Below are 26,850 nucleotides of genomic sequence, written 5' to 3'. Positions count from 1 at the left end.
CTATTCCATAATGACTTTTGTTTTGATTTTTTTCAGGTTGTCAAAACTCTCTACCTTACCGTTTCCCTTTGAAGTTTTGTTTTCCAAAACCCTTTGAAGAAAAAAAAAATATGTCATTCATTGGAAAAGGCAGCAATGTTTATACAAGCATTGAAAGGTTAAATTGGAGAAAGAGCCTCCAGTGCTTTTACTTGAGTGAAAGTTAAGAAGGCAGACAGTGTGCCATTGTTTGACTGGGCAGTCAGAACACAACGCAATATCACTGTCATCCTATCCAAATGTTTGACTTAAACCAACTTTCTTTTTTTTTTAAATCAGGTGTAGGGGTTCTAAGATTGGACTCAGTTCCACCTCAGGGTATCAGATTACGACCAATGTGTGTGTGCGTGTGTGTGTGTGTGTGTCAGCAATGTTGTTTAAATGATATTGGTGGTCCCAGATATGCTGTGCTTTGCAAAGAAGAAAATGTCACTCCTTTTTTCAGCCCCTCAGCACTTGAGTGTGTTTGTATTGGCGGGGTTTGCTCAAACAGAATCAGCTGCACCATTTCTCTGCATGACAGTCATATGCTGCGTGCGCGCACACACATGCGCGCACACACACGCGCGCACACACACTAATATAATTTTTGGGGAACCTAAGAATAAATGTGAGGAGAGAAATTGGTGTCAGAACCTTTATGTCATCTCATACTTGGGTGGCTTTTTCCAGATTTTCTCTCATGTTCCTAAACACAGGCAAGTTAATTTATGGAGCTAAAGACACAGTTGAATAAGTGATGGAGACAGAGTGTAATAGGGAATGGGAGAATAATCCGAAATGTCTTTTGTCTTTCGTTGGCACCGTTTGTTTACTCTCTGATCTCCTCTTCTTTGTCAAATTCGTTGAATCATTCCACTGCATTTCTACACATTGATGTCACGCTATTTACATATTTGCCACAATCCAATCTACACGATTTGGGCTGTCAACACAAACCAAATCACGATTTGTCCTTCCAAACCGTTCTGTGGTGAACTGAACTGGTTGAAATATGGTTGCATGATGATTTCTAGAAAACTGAGGTTGGCAATGTGCTTTGTAATGTTGCTGTAAGGGACAAATCAGTGGACACCAACTTTTCCAAAATGTAATAATATGTGGTCTGTAGCCTATACGACATATTATATATAAACTAAATGGTTAATTTTCCATTATTTTTTATAGAGCAGACTTCAATGTCATCTTGTGGTCTGTGAATACTCCGGAGTGGAGGACCCACCCTTCCATTAACAATAGTCCATTGTCTGTTTCATGAACAGAGGTTGAGACACTCTCAGTTCATTTGGAGGACACCTCAATCAATAACGTGGGCTTGTATCAAACATGAGGCCAGGCTGTATGTCCTGTCACCATCCTTTTTCTTCTCTTCCTGGACGACATGAATGCATTGGACTTGAAATCGGTCACGCCCAGGCAGCACAAAGTGATAATGGTTGAAGAACAAACACGCAATGTTGTATGAGACACAATGCAGTTGGAAAGAAATGTTGAAACTGCAATTAAACAACTTTCGCAGCGGAGTGGTTCAGAATGTTGCCTGCCAGTGCAACCATCATGCTAAGTGGCTATTTGTGGATGTTAAAAAGATCATGAGACAAGATTACGATACACAGGATGTTTGGTAGATGAGGTAAAGAGAATCACATGAAAGCAGTCAGGCTCCGGCTTCACCGAACACATTGCGATCAAAGTGGGTTTAATGTTTTTTATGTTTTAGTTTGAATGATGGTTAACCTATTTTTTGCAAGTGTGTGAAGAATTTTTGAAAAAGAATACAACTAATAGTGCATCATGACTGAAGTTTTTTTGATGGTGACCCGAATGATGTGGTTTGCTCTCTGCGGCATTTCACAGATGGTTCAGTCACACTTAAATTATAACATGTACGGTTCAGATGGGCATATTTTTGGGATCGGTTCTCCGTGAAAGCATATTGACAGAATATTAATGGCGCTGATGCAATTTGCTTTTTCATACATTATCAGCTGTTGGTTTTGGTTGATGCTGTATTTATTTACTTTTCTCTTCGATGACCTTGTCCACTCCTCTGTAAAAAGTTAAGCTCAAGACGGATCTTCATTGAGAAACGGGTGGGAAACTCATCTGAACTCTGGCAGCTATTACTGATCCCAAACTTCCTTATTTCTCAGACGGCATCTTTCCTTCTCAGACAGACAGAGTTCAGAGCAGGGGCAGAAAGACCCAAAAGAGTGGAAACAAATAAAGGCCAATCCTGTCTTTGTGTGCACAAAGGAACACAAAGAGATGGGAATATATTCCTCTGAAGAGATTAAGTTTGATAAACGGATTTGTTTCCATGCATAACAATAAGATACCCATTGACCTTTGCCGAATAAAACCCTACAGTTCAACCATATAGCAAAAAAAAGAATGGCATACATTTTTCTATAGCCATGTTTCACTTCTCTTTTCACTGTCTATTATTCTATGCATACCACATGCAGTGCTACGCCATGACATGATGACATAAGGACCCATCAGAGCTGACCGGTTCAAAATTCTGTTTGTGTCTTTCCCACAGCATGTCTTCACTATGGACCCTAAAAATGTGGAGAATGGACGAGGGAGGGTCCCGCATGACCCCAGCCTTCCTTTTGCAAGCACCTTCAGTGGTATGTCCATGTTCTTTTGCTCACTGGCCTCAAGTGCCATCTTATAGATAGAGGCCTTTCACAATATCACTCAAGGCAATGAGTTAGACGGGGATTTTTTAGTGTGATTTTAGAGATGTATTTCCTTGAATATTTTTGGTCTTGCTCTCTATTGTACGATCTTGACTGGCAACGTTTCACTGGATTCAGCTTCACGGTTATTGACGTACAATATATGTCATATTTTTCAAGTCAGGCAAACAGACCTGGAGTGAGTACCGTATTTTCTGCACTATAAGGCGCTTCGGATTATAAAGTGCACCTTCAATGAATGTCCTATTTTAGAACTTTTTTCATATATAGGGTGCGCTGCATTTATAAGGTGCCTAGAATAGAAGCTACAATAGTGGCTGTGATTGTGCTATGCATCCAGTAGATGGTGTTGTACTAACGGGAATACAATACAATATAATACAGCTTTACTTATAGAGAGCCTTCACAACTGCTGCAGATGTAACAATGAGAACTGGTCACAAACACGGACATGTACATACAAATGGCATAAAAAAACAATAAATCAAAGACGAACGTTATAAACACAATTGATTCAACAAAAAGGCACACAAACTACATCCACAGGAGGCTAAATATCCTGAGAAGTCTCCTCCTTCCTTCATTTAGTCAGTAGTTAACTATGCTTATGGTATTATCTTCGTTTCATAATGGCTGCGCGGAGCTCACAATGTTGTCTGTTTGACTGTGTTTGATAAATGTCCCCCGTGAAGTGTAAAATGTCAATTCCCATGTCATGTAAACTTGCCCCCTGGTCTTTTTTGTCCTTTTATCCATTTTAACTACCGGTATATATGGTCTCATACTTGTTCAAATAAAACTTTGACCGTGATCTTATAAGCATGCAACTGTAATTTAGATTTATGATCAACCACAATATGAATATTTTTCTCTGATCGGGGTAGAAATGTATACCACCAATAAAAGATCAACTAAAGTGGGCCAGTCTGAGCCCTGAAAGTCCACAGCTGAAAATGCGCCCCATTCCGGCCCTGGAGGTGAATGCGTACGAAGTTAGAAAACATTTATTTGTCAGAACCGTTGGTGAATGAGATCCATTGTTCGATGAAGATGTCGGTTTTTGGAGCACAAGAGGGGCGGTGTGGGGTGGGGGTCTTAGCACAAAAATGCGTTTGACATGACCACAGGACTCTTGCAATCCGGGCTCCTTTTACAGCTGTGGATATTGTGAGTCTGTCTTCTCTTTGAGTTGGATGTGGAAGAGCAGAGGTATACATGCGTGCACATTTCCAGGTTGACTGTGATTTATTAGGACAATATTGTCTGCAGTGATATGCTTGATTTTATAAATGGGATTCATCTTCTTGGGCCACTTATTCATTCTAGCCGCGATTCTGTGAGTTGTAAATCAGGCCCATGTGGTGGATTTCTCCGGAGCGTAATCTCTCGCTGGTTTTTCAAGTGGCTCAGCCCCAGTTTGATTCTCCAACGACTACCCTTTGACCCAGTTGTCTTTTTAGAAATCCAACCATCAACCTGCTGGCCTCTGGTGGGCTAACTTTCAATCCTTGACGGTTGGTTTACACTCAGCTGACAAATTTACAATGTACTTCTTTTTAGCTGGGCGATCCTAAAGAACATAGATCCAATTTTACAATATTGAGAAACATCTTTTTACACTTCAGTAGAGGCCTTTTAAGTATGTAACTTTGACACCTTAGTCTTGAATTTGTACCAGTGCAACCATATGATATCCAAATTTGGGATTTATTTAACAGTATTCTTCAGTTATCCATACACCCATTTAATTCTGTAAGCCCATTCTGTATTTTGTTCTTTTTTTCTTTCTGGATTTTCATTATTTGGAGCTATAGTGACACACAAACAAAGCTGCTTCTCAGCTGTGTTGCAGGCTTCCAATTCTCCAGACTTGACTGCTTTAGATATCTTCTATATTTTGTTTTGTCTTTCCCCTGAGTCGTGTAAAATCAGTCTGCCTCTCATGGTCTCAGTAGAGGATGCACACTAAAAAGTGTGTTAAAAGCTGGGGCATGGGAGTATTCTCGCTCTGAGCTACATTTCGGACCTGCTGAGTTTCCTCTTTCCTACCAAACCTCGATGTCATAAGCCTGTACCACAATGTTGAAGTGTCACCGACGATTTCCTCAATGCGGTTGACTTCTTCCTCTTCTCTGATTCGTTGCTTTTGTTTCACTCACTCTCCTCTTTCCCCTCTCTTTGTAGGTGGAGAGTTATTTACAGGACTGACGGCGGATTTCTTAGGGAGAGACTCTGTGATCTTCAGAAGTATGGGCGATCGCTCCACCATGAGGACAGAGACTGACCATAAAATCCTTCATGGTAGTATTTTATCAGTCGGACTTTCATTGCAGCAAGGGGAAACTCGGGCTTCCAACAAGGCTGAAACTGTCATCATCTGCAAAATAAATGAAGCAACATATCTAAGTAGAAATAAGAATCGGGTTGGATGGCGTTTGATCGATGTTGTTTTTCCATCTTGTTCAATTTCTCAGCTACAGTGATTAAAATTAATGAAAGATTATGTGTGAGAGAAGAATGCCCTGTAATTAGTGGGAAAGCTGTTCATCATTTAAAAAAAAAAATCTACAATGACCAACATAACAAAAAGAGTCCACAAATATTTGGGGAAATTATTAGACTCAAGACTTGTCTACAGGTGCTGTATTAGCTGTTTCCTCTTTCATTTAATACAACAGCATATCGTATGAAACAATTGCTTGCATCACCACAAGAGTAATAATTCGTTTGTTGATGGACAACACTCAGTCTTTAAAATCCCTGTTGAATGAACACGGACTATGACCAGCTTTGTGAAGGTTAACATATCTTGCATTATTACTAGCATCACAAATCACATGAGCAAACCCTAAGATTCATGCACCCCCTTCCACGACCTTCATTTTAACAAACAAACTCTTGTTTGTAACCCTTTCTCAAGACCCCAAGTTCGTGGCAGCGCACCTCATTCCAGACAGCGACGATCGAGACGATGACAAGGTGTATTTCTTCTTTACCGAGAAGGCCACGGAGGCAGGAGACAGGGAGGAGGCCATTCACACACGTGTTGGACGAATGTGTGCGGTGAGTTATTTAAATGAAAAAGTGAATATTTTGTGTATAGATGGGAATCCTCTCGAAAAAAACTACAGGTAAGTGTTACTACTTTTCTGTTGAGACCGTCCTTTGGCAGCATCTTAGCAACTTAGGCCATTTCAGAAACAGCACAAACACCGTGTGAGAATTTCAGTGTGTAGCTGAACACACAAAAAGCATAAAGACTATCTGAGTAATTTGTGACCAGTGAATTAAGAATATGTTTTAGAGGTAGGGGATTACAGTGGTACAACGGTTTTAAATGTGTGAGGACACCATATCGTGTTAAAAATAAAAAATGAACTTGAAATTTGTTAAAGGCAAGTCTGATCAACGTGTGGTGTCAGTGTCTGAGATCGGAGACTTGGGTGAGGTATAAAATCAAGCATGTAATGTGCACAATTAAAAAAAAGATTTGAATTTCTCAACATTTCATCACACTTTGTGATTTTGGGTGATGTCACTGGCGACAAGACAAAAAGGCAGACTGCCATCATGCTTGACAAACTTAGATCATTACTGGACTATTCCAAAACTAAACCTTCTATCTGCCTTGTGCGTTGAGGGTAAAGTCAAGAAGACCCTGTGGTCAGGTGCATCCAGCCTAATAGCTTCATCTCACCCTAAGGAACAAAACATCTGCAAAGGAAGTGATTCTCCAATTGTAAACTCGAAGCCAGGTTCCTTTTTGGGGGTGGTTTCTTATTTCCTGGTCGATCCCTTATGGGCCTCAAATTTTCGAACGTTAGCCAAAACCTCCCTTGTGATATACTGTGTAGTTTCACGCTCATGCAAGAAGACGTAGAAACAGACGCATGATGATCAAGAGATCACCAGAGAGAGCATTTGGCTTGAAGGCCAGAACCTCAAACTCTCTTGTGAGCTTTCAAATGTAGACATTTCCCTAAAGGGATATAAAAACCTCTAAAATATTTACAACAAAATGAAGCTGTTCTCTTTCCAAAGTACACACAGCTGTCACATTTCGCATCCACAATCCCAAAACGCTCCGCATGATCTTTTACGTTCTTTCAGGCTTCGTGCCGCGCACACAAATATATAGGTATGCAAACCAGAATAAATGAAAATATACTCACACAGTGGCAGCAATACCTTGGAGACTGGGCGATTAGAACTATGCTAACCCTTTGAGTCCAGCTGACATGATCAGAAGTATAAGTTCCTTCTTGTGAAGTCATTTGCTCTCAAGTTGTATGGAGAAGTGGCGTCAAGATGGTGGAACCCCAAAGGTTGAACAGAATCCATTTCAGTACAATGGGCGACCTATTTTTGGTCTGTTGAAATCTCACGTAATGTTATCCATAGGATCTGACACCCCGTCAAACACACAAGTGTGGTGTGATTTTAGGTTATGTTCATGATGTTATGCTGCCAAATTTTGATGCATTGTTCAATGCCACCTCTTTATGTATTCACTCACATAACAAAACAAATGTGGTTTTGAAATGTGAGATGTCCGTCAAGTCACATTTGCGCCTAAAAAAACACAACGGCACGTGGCACGGTGCGATTCGGTATGGCTCCTTTATTTATAAAGCGCATTTCATAGACAAGGTTGGAAATCGGAAAAGAACATTCAAAGGCAAAATGCAACCCCTAACAGCAAATGAATTTAAGATCTTTAAAAACTGGAAAAAATGCAATTGGAAATTTTATGATATACAAAAGCTCCAAAAAAAAAACAACAACAACAACAAAATTAAAAAATTAAAACGTAATCATAGATTATAGAGGGAAAAACATATTTTTTAAATCCTGGATTTGAAAGCATTTACACACGGGGCTCACTTCAAATTTCAGTTGCATGCAGCAAAACAGCTAAATGTTGATGCCCCATCTTAGCTTTGAACTCTGCGCACCACAAATTGGCACAAGTCTGCTGACCTCAGAATCCTACTCGGTTCCATCAACATTTCTTTAATATATTCCGAACCGAAGCCAGTCAGTCAATTATAGACCAGTAGCGGAATTTTAAAATCTATTCTACAGCCAACTTGTGGAAAGTCTTTCGGATTGTTCTGATTGTCATTGTTCCAGTAAGACAAAAGTAAATATGTTCCCGCATTTAGATGTCAGTCCTGACACGTGAACTGACCGGTCGCCCAGTGTATAGATCAGCTCTAAAGCATCCTCTCTTTCAAGACAACAGTCGTCTGCTCCTTTGTCAGTCATCGCTTTCTGATGAGTGCCACCTGAGACTTCAGTCGTCTCGAATATCCACATACAAAAGTGGCCTGTGTTGGATTTGAAAAACGATACAAACAAAATATTCAACTTTATCTTCAATCTAAGGAAATGACCATGTACCCGCACAGTGTGACAATTGCTTGCCTGTACTTGCTTTGATTATACTTTGTAGAAAACTGGAAATACCTCACTTAGTAATCAGTAAAATACTGTAACTCCCTCTTTGAACTTGACTCGTTGAGTCTTGCTGGAGTCTTTTCTCACTCTTGCTGTTGTTGGAGCTTCTCAAATTCAATTCTCTTTTATTCATTCATAGATTGTGTCTGTTTTTTTTTCCATGGCAGAATGACGTTGGAGGCCAGAGGGTGCTGGTGAATAAGTGGAGCACCTTTATCAAAGCCAGACTGGTTTGTTCTGTCCCGGGACCTCATGGCATCGATACGCATTTCAACCAACTGGGTGAGACAAACTTTACCGAGCAATCGAGCAACCAAATGACTTTCCGCAGTCCATCACTAACCTCCACCTTTCTTTCAACCCAAACAGAGGACATTTTCCTGCTCAGAGGAAAGGATGTGAGGAACCCGGATATTTATGCAATCTTTAGTACTATCAGGTACATGACATTTAATGTCAAAAATATTTCAGCAGGCTCTCTTTTTTATTTTGTCCCTCACATATTTAATTACCATGACACGATACATTTCCAAGTTTCTAGTTTTCTATTCTGAAGGGAACTATTTTTCTGTGACGTTGTTTCTCCAACTCTCCTTGCCAGTAACGTGTTCCAGGGTTTTGCTGTCTGCGTATATCGCATGGCTGATATCAGAGAGGCCTTTAACGGACCATTTGCTCATAAAGAGGGACCAGATTACCAGTGGGGTGCCTATGAAGGCCGGGTGCCTTACCCCAGACCAGGAGTAGTAAGTAGCTCAGTCATATGTTTTGACTCAACGTGATTGCCAAACACGCCAAATTTTCTTCTCCGTTGTTGATAACATGTTTTAAATGACCCAATTTAGCACCTGGATGTCACACTTGGACAACAGAATGTAAATACAAGAAGCAATCATTTATTACTTTTGGGAGTCTAAGTGTGTCATTAAGTAGTGAATAATCAGTCCAAAAATCATTTCCCTTCCGCACATTTACTGGCATTGTAACCCACAACACATTTAGCAATTGAGCAATTAATCTTGTGTAGGCGTATTATTTGTATGAGGGCCACTCACTCATGGCCACTGTGCAGAAGTGCGGAGTGGGTTGTGGGTGGTTATGCAACATTGCAAATGAGGTGTAGAAAAGTTTCATATCAGTAAAGTAAACTGACCTCGTGCAGCTGTGGTCACTGTGTACACTCCGGAGCCTGTCAACCACATCGCTGTAATTTCAGTTCAAACCTATAAACACACCTACTCACAATCAAACGGCGCATGTTCCGCCTCATTTGCCGAGTGAGTTGGGATTTAGTGGAAGTTGATGAATTATAGGACATAGCTGAGGATACCCCAGTGTATTTACTTTGCAGTTTAACAAAGTGTCCAAGGACCAACGAGTTCAACAAAGAGGATCAGAGAAGATCTATTTTAAACTAAAAATTTGGATTCACTAACCAAGAGCTCAGTGAGTAGCTCGCCTCTCACTCAAAATCAGCCAGGTCAGCTCACAGATGACCCTTAACGGGTTAAATGCTCGAAAATTAATGAATGTATAATTCAAGATGACCTTGTTTGAGGAATAAAAACAAACAGGTCAAGTGGAGGAAAATATAAATCACATGAGGAGGTGGGTTGTGAAGTGGAGCTCCCAACCATTGGATATAAAATTGAAGAAAAAAAAACTTCCATAAAAATTAAATGCCAAATGAGGTAATTTGATTAAGACTAGCTGTGTGTCTTCCAGGCTTTGCACAAACGTGTAAAAGTCTTTTGTCTTGCTGGAGTTTGTGGATGAAGGGCCAAAAGACAAAATTATACCCTCTCAAAAACGTCAGCGCAGTTAGTGGTCAAAACACAAGTTTTTAAAAAGTATCTTGGTCAGTTAAGAAAAGTAAGATTCATATATATGAAAATGATTCTAGAATTATTAGCCATGACAGACAGAGCCTGCGAAGTTTGACAAAATTAGATAATAATGAAGTTTAATGTGAAGTTTCTGTTGAATCCAAAATGTCTGTGCACCACAACATGTCCAGTGCGCACTGAAATACGCCACCGTATCCAAGATAAACAGGGAGCGTTAATCAAAGTTTTCTAGAATGAAAATAAAACGGAATGCGGACCGTCTGTGTTTCATTCCTGCTGGCTTTTGATGGCTGAATAAGGAGCTCTGATGGACGTGCCACAGCCTCAAGACGAAATCTTTTCGGATCAAAAATCAAACAAGGGAGAAGAGCATTTTTTAGTTCTGCCAAGGAATAAGCCAATGGAATGTCAGCAATGGCTGATTGGAAAAAGAAAAAAAGACTTTGACTTTTGCTGACATACTGTGTTTTGGTTTGGACACAATTTGCGCTTTTGATGGAGAATGCATCCATCTATCCATCACTTTTCTATACTGGGTTGAGGGGAGCTTAAGTCTAAACTGTCCCAGCTCACGTCAGGAAAAATTAAGACTTCTGTACACCCTGGACTCGTCACCAGTCAATTGTCGAGTAGTGATGGCCAGTCAACCATTCGCATTAACAGTAATTAGTGAGTAGGGAATTGAACCTATGCTGCTAAACCAGACGAGTAAACCGTTATAACGGCAGCCACTTAGATCTATCAATCAACGAAGAGGGAGAAGCTAAAACTAATCAAACACAATGGACCGCATTGTAAGGGCCTTACCCTGTTTGAGTCATTGTGGAATATAAATATTTCTTTTTCTTCCTCCTGCGTTTGCTCAGTGTCCCAGTAAAATCACCAACCAGCCGGGCAGGGAGTTTGCCAGCACCAAAGACTTCCCCGACTACGTACTCCAGTTTGCCCGCAGCCACCCGCTGATGTGGCGGCCGGTGCAACCCGCCTTGCGCCGCCCTGTGCTGGCCAAGGCCAACGTTCCTTACAAGCTCAAGCAAATTGTGGTGGACCGCGTTGAGGCAGAGGACGGGCAGTATGACGTTATGTTCCTCAGCACGGGTAAAATTTCTTTCTCCCTTCCAGCCGGCCATGAATCATTGTTTGATTGAGTAAAGAAACTGGATTGGTGCAGAATGAGGCCCAGAAATTGAATGATGTGTTTGCTTCTGTTGAAGACGTTGGTACCGTGTTGAAGGTCATCGCCCTTCACGGAGGGAACAGCCTGGAAACGGAAGAGGTCACGTTGGAGGAGCTTCAAGTTTTCAAAGTGTGTTTGGTTTCCATTCTTTCTTAGTTCTTATCTTCCAGTCGAGCCTCATTGCCTCTTATAAAAGTGCATTGTCAGCCTTAGCACACGTTGAAGCGCTCATTGCTGTCATCGTTGCAGGTGCCAACCTCAATTACATCAATGGATATCTCAGTCAAAAGAGTAAGTTCACGTCTGTGTTTCATCAAATCTTCTCAACTTTGAATTGGTTTGGAAACCTCTCGGGTCGTATGTCAATCATGTTTGTTTATTGCTCGGGTTTGAGACTTTCAACAGCCTTAAGGGGATCCAAATCAGTTATTTGTGAATTGTGTGCGCATCAAAAAGTCAAAGCCAAGTGCAAAACACAAGCCTTGAGATGGTCCTTGTATCCTCAGCAGCTTTTGTGAGGACCTGCCGTTTCTTATCGGGGTCTTTCTTGCCCGATAATTGGCAAAGTAATACGGCCTTGTCCGATTGATTACCTTTACTTACTCTCCAAAATCATCCTGAAATGTCACGTAAACTGGCCATTTGTGGGGCTGACGCTCTCTCTCCCTTCTTTTGTTCATTAGCAATCCCTGTATGTGGGCTCCCCAGCCGGCGTGGCTCAGGTGAAGCTTCATCGTTGTGAGACCTATGGCAAGGCTTGCGCCGAGTGTTGCCTGGCCAGAGACCCTTACTGCGCCTGGGATGGCTCGTCCTGCGCTCGATACGTCTCCAACAGTAAACGTCGCTTCCGAAGGCAGGACATCAGGCACGGAAACCCGGTGCTGCAATGCTTGGACCAGAGTTTTAGTGGTAAATGCGACTTTGACGCCAAGTCAATAACACACTCATTTTTGTGAGATAACTGTTCCTGTTCTTATGATTCCTGGGACCTGTTTTAGCTAAAAATCATGAAAAAATTACACACTATTGGCGAACCGAAGCATTACTCATAGCTACACAGAACTACACACACTTCCTATTTTCCTTCTTTAACATTTCCAATGTTTATGCTTGGAATCAGAGGACCTGGAGGAGATGGAGGACCGGGTGGTGTACGGCGCAGAGAACAACAGCACTTTTCTGGAATGTGTTCCTCGCTCCCCACAAGCTTCTGTTATATGGCTGGTCCAGCGTGAAGATCGCAAGGAAGAGGTGAGATGAGTTTTCTGCTTTCGGTTGCGACAGTATATGGCCAACGTACTTCCCTATAAACCACCCTTGCTTGCACAGGTGGGCTGGTCGGACTGAGATGCTATTCTGCTGTCCTTTTTTAATATGAATCCTAAGCATAACTCTCCTGTGTGGTAAGGGGTGTTACAGGGTGCTGTTCACAGTTTAGCCATCCGGGTATGGATAAAATGAACCGTATTTGGCCCTCGTCATCGTCCTTGATATAAACCACAAACAATTCCGATCTCCTGAATTTGGCATTAGTTTTGAGTTTCTTCATGGAATGGATTTCACCAGGCTTCTAACTGCATAAACTGTCCGACTATTAGAAATTGCGGAACCAAGATACAGCATTTTAACCAACTTTGGGGGGGAGGTAGATGTCGGCCCTTGAGTAAGTGCCATTCTAGTTAATATCATATGATGGCGGGAAGGAAGAGGCCCAAGGGGGTGCAAAGATTTGGACTGCTGTGTAATGTCTGGCAAGCGGTTGCTTTAAAATCTGAGATGGGTGTGCAACCTTGCCACGCGCTTGACTCATTCAGCGGTGTTTTGACATATGGGTGAAATTGAGCAATTATATTTGAAAGCACAATTCTCTTTTGATAAACAATGTCTTGTTTGAGACAATTGACCACATGCCAAGAAGAGTTAAATTCACTGTGATGGTGGCGGCACATGAAGCACTGCCTTAGAACATGATATGGCCACGCCCACAGTGATCAGTCAAAACTGAGCACCTCGGTCAGCCGTATGAGGCATTAGCACCTCTCTAACTTTCCATGCAAATAAACACCGGGCTGCTGACAAGGCTGCTATATTTATGTTGGCACCGCACGACAGTCATTGGAGCAAAAGTGTGGAACGTAAGCGAGGGGGGTGGGGGTGGGGGTTGCGGGGGCACAGCAAAGAAGGATGAGGTATGAATGAATAGAACCGCAAGAATGACTTGGTGTTGAGGTATGGAGGATGTGAGAATAAAAGAAAGGGAATATAAACACTGACAGATTCAATGGTATATTCAAATGGAGAATGATCATTATCTTGGTCTGGCACGCGTTGAAATTTGACTACATATTGTTGTTTGACTCTCTTTACTCCTCTATCCGTTGCTATCGTCAGAAAATTGCTGTGGTTGTTTGTGAAGATTAGCCAAGGATTGTCGATGAGGAGACAGAAATGCACGGGCCAGAACAGTGCAAGAATACATCCTAACTGACATTAGCAAAATCTATCTCTCTGCCATACTCAGGTCAAGATGGACGATCGGGTCATATTTACAGAGCAGGGGCTGCTCTTCCGTCGCCTCCTCAACCAAGATGCCGGCATCTACATCTGCCGTTCCAGAGAGCACGGCTTCACCCAGACACTCGCCCGACTTAGCCTTGAAGTCCTCCAGGGCGACACCTTGGATGAGTTGACGGCACGGGACAACACTGGCCTTTCTGACCTACTTAAAGAGAGATCGACCGGAAGCTACAGGAACTGGATGCCGTGTAGCACTTACAGCAGGTTGAGTCCGATCGGCCAGTCGCGTATGTGGTTCAAGGATATCATGCAGACGATCGGTCCGTCCAATCTGCCCCATGTGGAGGAGTACTGTGAGAGGATGTGGAGTAACGAGAAGCTGAGGAGGAAGCACAAGAGCATGGTGGAGAAGTATCGGCAGGCTCAGGAGAGCGCCAGGAAGGCACGCAGCAAGAGTTCCAGTGAGCGGAACCGGACACCGCGGGACCTTAGTGCATGGCAGGAGTGATGGGTAGAAAACTTTAGGAGGGGAACTATAAAAGAGAAAAGAAAGACAATTTTGGGACAGGTGGACCAGGATAGTTGGAGTCGGATTTATGAGAACATAGAAGATAGAGTGTAGATGCTTGGTTCTGGTTATCACTCCCCAAACGGATGTCGTGGTCTGGAGGAAAGACCTGAACACGATGGAAATGTGGAGACAATGTTTCAAATACTCTTTCATGGTGTCTGTAAATTTAGCACGTATCAGATGTTAAGCGGACATCCCCCCCATTTCCCCCCCCCCCCGCAAACTTTTTTTTTTCATATTTACCGTACATGCCTCCGGGTAAGTTTCAACAGTGCACATTCTATCCATGAGTCTTAAGTGGACAATATACATATTGCCTATGTCAACATATAGCATTGGATTTCTTCACTATGTATTTATGGGCCACGCCCTTGTTTTGTTATTTCACTTGCCGGTCCAGTTCTGTTTAAGATCAGCACCGTCTCCACTTTATGTTAACCCAAAAACACTGACATCGTTAGCTCAACTAGCTAATACTGAAAGTAACACAGAAACGACATGTTGATGGTTCAACAGATTATGAACACATTGCTTTGTTTTCGCTACTGAGCACTGAAGTTTCCAGGGATGGAGCCAGAAATTGGAAATCCTTCTTCTTTAATCTTTCACTCATGCTGAAAGAGATTCACTTCATCTTATTTGGTTCAATATGGTACGCAAGGTGACAGGATGACAGATGACAGGACAATGCAAAGCCAAGCAACTACTCATGAAAAAAAATGCTCTCCGTTGTCTTACTTTCCATGACTGATTTTTATATCCATGCATTAAACTAACTTTTAAAATGTCACTTGTTTCTTTGTCATCAACATAATTCATTAATTGATCCATTGGTGTAATGTGTTGAAACGGTTGCCAGAATTGTCTTTGTTTAATAGAAATATTCATATGTATTGTTTCTTTCATGGACAAGTAGAGATGACATTGTCAGAAATATCAACTGTCGCTCCCTGACATGCTTTCATTGTGATAGTTACTGCTTACGCGTATATGTGTATTTATAGATACATGCTCAAATCTGGAAGCTCTCTCACGGCTTAGGAACTGGAAGATTTTATTATTTAAAATTTCGGTCATTCACACAATTATTCATTTTAAGGCGCGGTCTGTTTTCACCGTGGTCCCAGCACACTAAAGCACGTTTGACACTTGCAGTGTTTGTTTTCCTTGTCTGGGATACGGTGATGCTGACTATTAGACTCCAATTAAGGTGTTTTCTCTGCAAATATTGCTCCTTTAGGGGGGGAAAGGGGACTGCTTGACAGGACGGTGAAAGATAAAATGTGATGTTCTGAAATGAGCCGAATTGCCAAAATTATTTTACCTTAAAATGTGTCACAAATGGGTGCCAGTTGTTAAACTGTCCCAGATGCATCTATACAGAAGGTCAATTTACAACCTCTGGTGGTTTATTTGTTGAGATAACTTGTATGTTTTGTCCGTCCTTTGATTTGTATTCGTCCAGCGGTGCTTTTGAAGCTTTTGTTGTTTTTATAAGGACTAAATAGTGGTCTTTTTTTTTTTTTTTACTGAGCCGATTTTCAAAAATATATATCGACATCATTTGAAAAAATTGACTGTCCATAAAAATGCATTTGTATGCTCTTAAGTGCCACAGGTGATGCTGGAGGATGGTAAAGCTTTTAGCCAATCAGAACCCTGGAAAAAGTCGAAATGGTATCGGGAGAAAATACTCAATCACATCAGTTCAGAAAACGAAAAGCAAACAAGCCATTGTATTCACAACTCACTAAAAAAATTGAGATCCGTGGTCATGTGATAATTGAAAATCTGATTGCTGAAGCTTATGTTTTACGTAATAGAAGGCAACAACTACAAATGTTCTGTCTCTAATTGTTAAGCATGAGCTGACTGAGATAAGTCACGTGCTTAAGAATGAACATTGTTAATTGCATATTGCTGTAAGAATTGCTAGCGTGCATTTTTGTGAGTACAGTATTTGTGTATGTAATATACGATGTAACCCTTTAAGTATTAGTATAAAACAATGTTGAGACCATCTACCATTTCCCCCTTTTTTTTAAATAGAAAAAGGAAAGCACCCAATTTACTGCACTTTTAGCCCACTTTCTCATAATGTTTTGCTAACTCTTCAAAGTGAGCATTCAATTGTTTCATCGTAAGCAAACAGCAATGATTTTATATTAGTGAATCAACTATAGTGAGTTTTTACTGTGTTGTCTTGCCCTGTAGTCGTATTTGAGGGCCTACTTCCTATTTACCGGTAATTCCCGCTTCACTCAGCATGTCCATATACCATTAAGCTATCTAAAAGCATTAAATGTGGATTTTTTTTTGTGTGCAGTTGTTATTTGTGAGATTGGTTCAATTAATTTTTCATGAACACTGAAAAAATACAATGGTACCTTGACATAGATAGATAGATAGATAGGTAGATAGACTCGCTTCTTGTGCTAGCTGCTAGCTAAGTCGCTACTGTCTATAGATAGATTCGTCTCTTGTGCTAGGTGCTAGCTAAGTAGCTACTGCCTGTTTACCTACTATTTGTGTCACAGTTAATGTTTGAAAGAATTAGAATAAGAAAAATGAAAAAAATATTTGAGAAATTTTATTACCCCAGCTAAATGTTAAGAGTGTGTTAAAATAATGTTTTAATTGTTTGTCTCAGAATGATAAACTTCTGCTTTACACTTGTATGATGGTTGATAATGAACTTAAACATTGCCTTTACAGTAAATAAAGATTTTTATGATGGTAACTTTTGGACTCTGGAACAAGTTATTCAAACACATATACTGTACTGTATATCATTAATCACAAAATGAAATGTTGTTTTCGCAGATGACCAAAATTGAGTGTCGCAAATTGCAGTCCCAATTTAAGAAAGCGCTACACTTATTGTATTGCACTGTAGCATCTGTACAACAAAACAATTGTCTCCGCGTACTTATCCATACCGAATTCATCAAAGCATGCCATTACAGACTTTTCTTTGTGCACCGGGGCTCTGAAGTGATGCTGGAAGCGAAAATGGAATTCTCCTCGATTGTTTCCCACCAAATTGGAAATGTAAAAGTATCCATGTGTCTTGATAAGATGAAAAATTAAGATTCAGGGACAACTAAGGGTTTTTGTCCAACTCTTGATACATTCATAGGATGATAAAGCTGTATATCCCAAGGCTGTGTTCCTTCCATTGAATTACCACAAACTGGACTAGACCGTTTCAACACACATCTTCAGATAAGGGTTTCCTGCCTAGACTGCCCATGTTAGGCTGTATTCCACTGTGCTTTGGTTTCAATCGCTACACACACAAGAGCTAAGGGAGGAAATCAATTAAGCAATGCAGAGTTTTATGTTTGAACATGTAAGATCCAGGAATGCCAAGCCAATCCTCAGGGAGCGGGTCACAGATTTACAAGCTCCCCAATGACTAATGATGATTAATCAACAAATGGGGGAGAGCTGACCAAAAGGAGCGATGTTTCAGAAACATTTTACTTCAGCAAAAGGCTCCTATTTATCAGTGCCTATTTTTCTTGAGGTCAAATGGATCATTGTTACAGGCTACACATGATGGAATAATATATGTCGTATCATAACCAGGAAGCGTATTTAGTTCTCAGTTCAAACCACTGTGTGAATTATAAATCGTTTCTTGGGAGGTCATAACAGGTACCAAGCTATTCAACTATAGGTGATGTACCTATAGTAGGCAATTGTTGCAGTCATGTCTCCATTGATGCTATGAGCACTGAACATGGACTCCAGCAGTGAAAGACAGCACCGCTTTCTTGTCCTTGTGAGGGTGAGGGTTTGGGTTTGGCTCGGGTTACTCTAACCCAAATAGATTGCTAAAGGAAAATAAAACATGGACACCTCGTGGGAAAGGGAAGCCACTGAGAGTTGATTTTTAATGTAATGTGTTCAACTCCACACAAATGAGAACACAGTTCTTTGAGTGCCACAGCTTTTATGACATCCCAATTGTACTTGTTACATAGCATTATTCATGAGATAGCCTGCAAGGCCAACCAATGATATGCATGCACGCAAAAATATTCTACTAGCACACGACCCACTTCGAGCAGGACTGTATGTCTTGATTTCCATAGTGTTGCACAAAATGCAGAGAGTAATCTCATTTCCACTTTTATGAATGTTCTTTTTCTTCTTCACGTTGAGGGTTCGACGTCGACAGAAGCCAACCACATTTCTTTCCACATTCTGTGTCATGTTTCGGTTTGGGACCAACAGGTGGCACTATAGGGCTCCCCCTGCAGCTGCACACCTGTTGGTCGTTATGTAATTAGTTGTATAAAAGGACTCCCGCCCGACCACTCGTTGTCGGATCATTGTTTGTTTCTTTGTTGCTGTCATGTTTGTTTGTCATGTTTAGGTCATGTTTTTGGTCATGTTTCTGTTATTAAAAGTTTTTTAGCTTCAGTCATGGTTTTTTTGTTTGATACTTGGGATTCTTTTTGTTCTTAAGACTTTGTTTTAGATTTAGTTTTCGCTGTGTAGCAAAACAACTCATCAAGTTCACCCTCCTGCCTGCTTTTTGGGGTCCACCACCACCTTGCATCGTGACATTTTGAAACAATGCTCATGCAGTTCCAATGGCACACAACCAGTTTGACCAAATCCGTCACTTAGGTCTGCAAGAACCATGATTTGAAAATTTAATAACACATATTTTCAACAATTAACCGTAGAAGATGATGATCAGTGAGATTTTCATTTCCTAATCAGAAACATTTCTCATGCATATGCAAATTTCCCTACATTTACACTGGTCAACAGCAAAATTTTAATCAAAGATGGCATTATTGTGTCCCTGCAAGTATTTTGACGCTGATTTAAAACATATCTTTTCTTTTTTGCCTGGCACATTAAGTTTTTGAAATATTTTCCTTTTTTGTTTTTAAGTTTGTCCAATAAAAGCTTGCGCAATACTGACTTTACCATGCACTGTAATTTATAGCTAAGATGTTTCAGAAAAAAAATAATAAATCCATCTCACTAAACATCTAAAATGAAAGACGTCGAGCCCTCACTCATTAGTGATGTAATGCCACTCTGCCCGAGATCATTATGGTTGTAGTGGTGAAGAACATGTGTCGAAACAAAGCAGCGTGATCCCACAGTGGCGCTTTGCCTCCTACAAAAGCAGATTGTATAACTGGTGTTATTGCATTCACCCTGTCATCAGACATCCCAGCCGATCTTGTGGAGGCTTGTTATTTCCAACACTCCAAATACAACAACACACAACAAATACAAAATACAACAACCACAAAAAATACAAGCGCATGCAGATGTTTGATGTCTGCAGCGTGTTTTTCATGTGGCGGTGTTAACTGCTCCTCCATGAGGAATGAGAAGAACAAGTGCAGTTTTGAACCATGGTGGAGGTTAACGCTGGATTACAACCTTGCGCTTGCCGCCAAATATAGTTGGTCTTATTACCATGTAATAACCCAATGCTCTCGGGGGTTTTTTGTTGTTTAAAGGACGACCGTTGCTGATGCTCTTGAGTTGCTTTATTCCCACAAGCGGTGACAGGATGCACATTCATTCAGGAGCTGCTATCGGCCACAGTTCACGCCCAGTCACCCAACACACTGACTGCCCGCTTAAACCCAACCTTGTATCTTATATGCATATGGGACAGGAGAAGTGAACTAATCTCTTTTCGTCAATGGACGCTACAGCTTCGTGTTTGCTTTCAAAACTTTGCTTGTAGCAGACGTGTGCACATTTTTCAGCATGATGTCTCTGATCCACTGGTGAAAGGACGCTTTGATCCTCTCCTCTTTCGTCTATAACTGCTTCAGACAACAAGTGTATGCAGAAAAGTGGTGAAGATTGCACGACTGTCTCTGTCCTATGTGTTGTCTTGTGTTATTTTTGTTATTTTGACTTCAAAATGGCGCCGCGAGAGTGGCTGCCTTTCCAGCAGCTCCTATTTTTTTGTTGTTCTACTTCTTCCTTTCATAACTTTGCTGCTGTGAATCTGGAATTTCTCCATTGCGAGACTAATAAAGGTTTTTTTCTTAATCTTATATGGCACTCCTACCTTTTCATCTTGCAATGTTCCTTTGAACCCTTGAGTTTCTTGATCTTCCATCTCAAGGACATCACATATACAATCCATCCATTATCTGAGCCGCCTATCCTATGACAAACAAATAAAAAACAACCTTTAACTTAATAAAACTAAATACAACTATTTACATGCATGCCGGGAAGTGCGTAGCTTCACTATCGCTACAATATCAATTACATTTACAGTGCTGCTTTTGAGTTCTTGGGGTCGAATTTTTGTGTCTGGATCTTACATGTTTTTCCACGTGGGATTTTCATCGGGTTTCTCCAGCCACATTCCACAAACTCAATTGTCCACAGGTATATGTGTATCCTTCATCAAACCAGAGGTGATATTGTTGATGGTAGCCCCACCAGGTGGTAAACAGGTGCATGTATCATGTTGAATAAAAAATACTTATAATAAAATAATAATAATAATGATGACAACCTTTTTTTATTTGTAATGACATGAGACGTTTGAATTGATAGCAAGGCCGATATAGCTTAGTATTTGGTTTCAAGTGTGTGACATACTTGACGAGGGTTCAACAACCAGGTAGCCCCCAAGGGTCCCATGAGCAGCTCGAGGGCCTGTTCCAAAAATAGCTCACCCGTGATGGGACCTTGTGATTACTTCGGAATGTTATTTAAGTTCTCATTTGAAAATGTAAACATGCACTTACAGAAATTTACAGAAATAAAGTCTTGCCTGTCGATATTATCTTAATGATCAATATTAGATTAATTCGTACATCGTTAAATCAATTACAGATAACTATTGGAATACTTGTTTGTTATTTGAAAAGTGTGTACCCTAGATGTTGCTCTCAGTTTCAAAACGTGGAGTGACCCTCTGCACGAGACTTTGTCTGAGTCAGCACGTGTTGGCCACTAGAGGGCAGTGTGGGACAACATCTCAGACTTCCTCCCTCCCCGTGAGTGAAAGTGACATTCAACGTAGGAGGGAAAAAAAAGTAAAAGAGGTGAGATTTGTCCAGTAGATCTAAATCTTTGCCAAAGCGAAGGGAGAAACACTCAAAATTTGCAATTTTATTCATCACAATCAACATATGCAACGACATCTGAAAAAGAGAGGCCATGAAGTACCACTTGGAATAAAAATAAAATTATAGTCACACACATAAATATAATAATAATAATAATAATAATAATAACAAGGTTAATGTAGGTAGTGTGCCCACAACCATGAGTTGTCATTTTGGGTTTCATTTTCCATTGAAGAAATAAAACACACTTACCGATAATTAAGATCAGATTAGAGTGAGGTTTGCAATATTGTTACTCTAAGTCATACACTATTTAGACACAACCACTAATTCCCCTGAATATTAATTATAATTGTTCCCATTTTGGACAATTGGATGTTTCCATCTTAGTGGGAAAGACCTTTTTCTATTCTAGCATGACTGTGCGCTGGTATGCAAAGAAACGTCATGCATGGATGAGTTTGGTGTGGAGGAACAGCCTCATCTTTGTCCCGGGTCCAACGTGAGTGACCTTGGACTTCACCAGCAGGAGTGGAAGCTTTGATCGCTGAAAAAAAACAAAACAACAACAACTACACATTTGCTTCATTTTTCACCTCCTAGATGTAACAGCCATGTGTCCCAATATTTTTGTCCAGGTAGCATATCATCTTTTGCTTAGGAAGGAGTAGAAGGGCCACATGAAAAGGGACAAACACTAATGGAGTAAAATGTTAGTATGAGCATAGCAGCTTTATCATGAGACTGTTGAGGTTCTTGTCAAGTTACTTAGGTACAAAGTACTGTACAGCTATTTTTCTCTTTATTCTCATTGTATTATGACTTTAGTGCTATGACATCACATCATTTTTCTCATATTACAACTTTGTTGTTGTTCCAGTGACATCACGACTTTCCCCTCATAGCATAGCGTGTATTCAGTTCCCACTTTGCAGAAAGTCCGTTTCGCCTGCTCGGACCGTGTGGCCTCATGCTATTATGACGAATTTGCTCGGGTCGCAGGCAGACAGATTCGGCTGTGTTCATGCCCATAATGGTGCAAACCATCTTTTTGAGAAAAACACACAAGCTTGTGCGCATCTGCAAAATTACCTCGTTGAACATGTTTCTGCACCAATTTGCACCACGTGGCACAGCACTGGTCATGCAAATGGAGCCGTGAGTGTCAATGGTTGTCTGTCTGTCTCATGGTGTGCCTTGGAGATTAACAAGCAACCAAGTCGGCGTGTGGTCTGCTTCCCACCTAAAATCAGCTCCCCATGACCCTGAACAGGACATGCTGCTGTACAGAAAATGGATTGATATTCTAGTTGACGATGGGTGCGAGGCAGTGTACCATATTTTCCACACTAAAAGGCGTACCTAGAAGCCTTCTATTTTCTTAAAAGCTCACAGCGCGCCTTAAAATCCGATGCGCCTTGTGTATGGTCATTACGGTAATATTTTGTCCCCAAAATGGCTCTATGCTTGAGATTTGCTGACAGCGCAGAGTTCAAACTTAAAGCGATCGGTTACGCATTTGAACACGGAAATAGAGCAGCGGCAGGTGAGTTCAACGTTAACGAGTCAATGTTATAAATTGCTGATGGTTAAGTGAACTGTGTCGCTGCTTTATTAAATATGTTTTCCTGACATCTGATCGTTCTGTTGGCATTTCCTTGAGCGTAACTCCATCTAGTGGAAGCATTGTAGATTGCGTCTTATAATGCGGTGTGCACAATGTATGAAAAGAATTGCAAAATAGGCCATTCATTCAAGGTGCGCCTCATAATCCAGTGCGCCTTTTTGTATGGAAAATACGGTACACCCCAGATTTGCTAACCGCTAGCTCTATGGGTTTTTTTTTCCGAGTGTGGCCCATATACTCCTTCATAGCTCCACTCTTTTATATGTAGTATAAACACCAAATTTTCTGCTAACATTATTCAAAAGCCAGTAGTTTTCTGCGCCTTTCTCCTCACTCTGCAGTGGTTTCATCTGGTAACTGGCAACACATCATCAACTCGCCACACGTGAATGGTGTGTTTCACTTGGCCGCCATGTGTCTCTGTGTGCCCCACAAACCCACAATCTGCCCCCCTGCTGCTGTCTCCACCCTGATGTAATGACGACTTGAGTGACGAAACAAAAGGAAATGCGGAGTCTCGTAAAAACATCACATGAAGTAGTCCATCTTCCTGCATGCACGCGTGCCTTTCCAGTCGTAGAAGTATATTCCAGTTGTGTCTCCGAACCGCCGCCATGTCCACGTTATACTCTACACCGTAAGTCTTTAAGGGGTGAAGAAAGGTGTGAGTTCATCTCGAAGTTTTCCGGGATCCTTTCACGGCACAGAGTTCACACTATCGTCTAGATACTGTCAATAACATGGAGTTGGTCGCAAGGTACTCGACCAAAGATGTGGCCCACTCTCCGGTACTGAAAAACGAGTGTACGTGGATTCATACAGTAGTTATCAAATGGGTGTGGTTTCTCTACCTGCTTGTAGACTCGATGACAAGAATGGCACATTGCGATGGGATCGTGTAGGAGGAATGCGGGACGTAACTCAACACATGCAAGGAACTCCACAGATAAATATACACGTTGGAGGAGGAGCTTTGGGGCTGCGTATGTGTGCGCATTTGTGTGCATGTGTGTGTTTGTATGTTTAAACCTCCTCCAAAAGTTGTCCGAGTCCCTTTCTAAAAATCTACTTGAATCAGTTCTGCCGAGCCCACTCGTTCTTCTCGTTGCTGTTACTCCCCCGCGCTCCGTGGCGCCCGAGGGTTCTGTTTTCCTTCGTGGGTCCGACGGTTCCTCCCCTTCCTCAGCTCCTGGAGATGCTTCCACTTCTTATTAGCGGGCCGGACAGAGGGACCAGGAGACATTGAGTCTCTGCCGGCGGTGGGAAGCTTCTTCTCCATTCGGTCGCCGGCGGGATTCCGGCGGGCCCAAACTTGTTCGCAAATCTGGTCGACCGTGTTCAGGTTTGGATGGTCCACCAGCTGCATAAAGTCTCGATACCAAAGCTTCGGGTTGGCCACCAGAGGCCCTCCACCGCTGCGAGGCTCCGCTCGGGAAGGGGCCTCGGAAGGCATGTGAGACGACGTGGACTGGATGACGTCTAAAGTGATGCCCAGCAGGGTTTGGGTGAAGCCGTGTTCCATGGCGTGACACTGATAAACACCCGTGTCCCTCCTCAGTACACGGCGTATCAGGAGCCCTCGGTCTGTCTGCAGGATCCGATCGTCCAGACGCACCTAGAAATGGGATGAGGGACAAGATCTCGTGAATTCTCTTCACTTTAGCCATCATTTTGAATTTGTCTGAGTTGCTTTAGGAGGATCGTCAGAAACGCACTATTCCTTGGACATGTATAATTTCCGGCACAGACAAAAAATGCGGTCAGAATCTTTTGTTTGGGACTTCTACTGTGGAGTGACTCGTTGCTTATAGTGTTGACGAATTTGAGGAGTTTTCCTCTCGTTCTGGCACATTCAGCAGAGGCCCAACTGTTTGTTGTCTAAAAATATGAATAATAATAATCATGAGTGTCAGAGATTTTCTTGGACAAAGTTAAAGAAACGACTCGGCACACAGGAAAATTGTCTTCAATATCGGTGGGAGCGGACCTCTGAGAGCGAACGACGGTTGTTGCTCCGCGAGTTCCACATTTTATTGTAACATATGCAAAATACAAGAAAAACACTGCCCCCAATATTTGCATGCCATACCCCCCGGTCGGGCCCCTCAGTAGTGATTGGTTACCTGTTTTTCAACCTCGAACCACCAGTACATTGGCGCCTTTTCTGGCTGGTCTACATCGAATTAGCATGCTGTAGACTTTGCGGATGGTCAATGTCGTCTGGGCGCGACGAGTGTTCTCAACTCGTCTTTTGTTGCTCAACCGCTGTTCCCGAATTATTCATTCCCCTTTTGTGACCGAGTTTCGCCTTCTCCACTGTGGTCGCCCACCTGTACTGACGTGCTAATTGTGGACTTCAACAGCCCTCCAGCCAGGTGGCCGGCGCCTTTTTGTGTAGGCATTTGGGGGTGCTGGATATGCACCCAAACGCTTCGATGTGCCCAAATAAATGAAACTTTAAACATGATACATTTTTGCTCATAGATTCTTCTAACAATGAGCAATTATCCGGTGGTTTGGGGTGTGGTACAGTATATGAGGAATATCTGCCCCCAATCTCCTTGGAAAGCGGTTGGAGTCGACAATCGCAATTGTTCACCTTGCCCACGATCAGAAACTCATGTGTGTGCTCAACACTGAGAAGTGACTGGTTGTGTTGTGTGTTATAAAACGGTGTCTTCCAAGCCATTCACCGCGATAAAAACGTCACAGAGACCACTTTCTAACCGCAACGTATTGACCAGCTAATCCACCAGTTGGTAGCTGGTGGGTGGACATATTTTTAGGCTTGTCCTGTGTTGTATCACTAAGCAATGAGCACACGATTGTCAATTTTCTCCTCATCTTCTGTGGTATCTCTCACCTTATGAAATTATGATACTAAAAATCAGCACGTGCGTACGCTTTTCAGTCGGTGCCCATGCAGTGATTGGATAGTCAACTTTACAGACAGTTTACAGCACCGTTTACAGACAGTCAGAGCAGCAACGATTACTCTACACATCACTTTCCATGTATTCAGTACTACAGACCGTAAAGCAAGTAAATGTCTTCATCCATCCGTCAATTTTCTATTGATTATCCTGTGCTCACGGGTGACCTGAAGTCTATTCCAATTCACTATGGGGATCGGGCGGGGTACACCCTGGTCAAGTCACCACCCAGTCGCAGGGCACCGAGACATTGCTAGTCACATTCACACTTCTGGGCAAAGTTTGAGTCTTTAATTAACCAACACGGACGTGTTCAGCCCATTTTTGGGGGTGCTCAAAATTCCTTAAAGTGAATCCAAGTACCCCGAGACAATTCTCAACATCTTAATATGGACATTCTTACCTCTTCTCGTGGCTTGTCTCGTTGTTTCTGAAAGGTCCAAGTGACTCGGGCCTGAAGGGACTTGGGGATGCATTCCAAGAAGGTGCTGCTTCCTTCGACTCCGTATAGCTTCTTCTCGGCCACGTGGTGCTTGTGGTGGTCTGCGGAGCGCAGCAAAGGGACAAAGACAATACTTAACAACCCGTGATGTAAACGGGGAAAAAAACATTATAGTCAAGGGCTGAAAAGGAGAGAAGAATGCAGAAAGGTCATGTGACCACCTTGAAACAGATCTGTGCCAAAAGTGCATCGGTCTTGGATGACTACAAATCATTGCATCGTTATTATTACAAGTTACAGGACATGTTTACCTCCTGAGCAAAGAGTGTTGGGATCACCATTCCTCACATCCTGGCGACGGAAACGCCTGTAAAAAGAAAATCACTTGATTCAATAATTAAAACATTCATACATGCATATTGACTCGATTAGGAATCAATTGGTTAT

At 41.8% G+C, this 26,850-nt stretch overlaps 2 protein-coding genes across 4 annotated transcripts in view; one reads left to right on the top strand and one right to left on the bottom strand.

Moving 5' to 3' along the window:
* Positions 1-17,059, top strand: part of sema3bl (sema domain, immunoglobulin domain (Ig), short basic domain, secreted, (semaphorin) 3bl) — a 51,240-nt gene extending 34,181 nt beyond the window's left edge. Inside the window, exons 5-16 of the mRNA XM_052059440.1 lie at positions 2,585-2,675; positions 4,932-5,048; positions 5,668-5,810; positions 8,375-8,489; positions 8,577-8,646; positions 8,809-8,953; positions 10,921-11,152; positions 11,269-11,360; positions 11,481-11,522; positions 11,915-12,140; positions 12,352-12,482; positions 13,753-17,059. Coding sequence (XP_051915400.1) covers positions 2,585-2,675; positions 4,932-5,048; positions 5,668-5,810; positions 8,375-8,489; positions 8,577-8,646; positions 8,809-8,953; positions 10,921-11,152; positions 11,269-11,360; positions 11,481-11,522; positions 11,915-12,140; positions 12,352-12,482; positions 13,753-14,256 — 1,908 coding nt within the window. The 3' untranslated portion in view covers positions 14,257-17,059. The remainder of the gene's footprint in view (positions 1-2,584; positions 2,676-4,931; positions 5,049-5,667; positions 5,811-8,374; positions 8,490-8,576; positions 8,647-8,808; positions 8,954-10,920; positions 11,153-11,268; positions 11,361-11,480; positions 11,523-11,914; positions 12,141-12,351; positions 12,483-13,752) is intronic.
* A 4,901-nt stretch (positions 17,060-21,960) lies between these two features.
* Positions 21,961-26,850, bottom strand: part of sema3b (sema domain, immunoglobulin domain (Ig), short basic domain, secreted, (semaphorin) 3B) — a 60,315-nt gene continuing 55,425 nt past the window's right edge. For all 3 annotated transcript variants that reach the window (XM_052059432.1, XM_052059431.1, XM_052059433.1), the window contains exons 16-18: positions 26,715-26,770; positions 26,365-26,504; positions 21,961-24,643 (exon numbers count right to left, since the gene is read on the bottom strand). In XM_052059432.1, coding sequence (XP_051915392.1) covers positions 24,140-24,643; positions 26,365-26,504; positions 26,715-26,770 — 700 coding nt within the window. In that variant the 3' untranslated portion in view covers positions 21,961-24,139. The remainder of the gene's footprint in view (positions 24,644-26,364; positions 26,505-26,714; positions 26,771-26,850) is intronic.

This window comes from Hippocampus zosterae, chromosome 2, assembly GCF_025434085.1.
Source record: "Hippocampus zosterae strain Florida chromosome 2, ASM2543408v3, whole genome shotgun sequence".
Lineage (NCBI taxonomy): Eukaryota > Metazoa > Chordata > Actinopteri > Syngnathiformes > Syngnathidae > Hippocampus > Hippocampus zosterae.
This window is presented reverse-complemented; position numbering and strand designations above follow the sequence as displayed.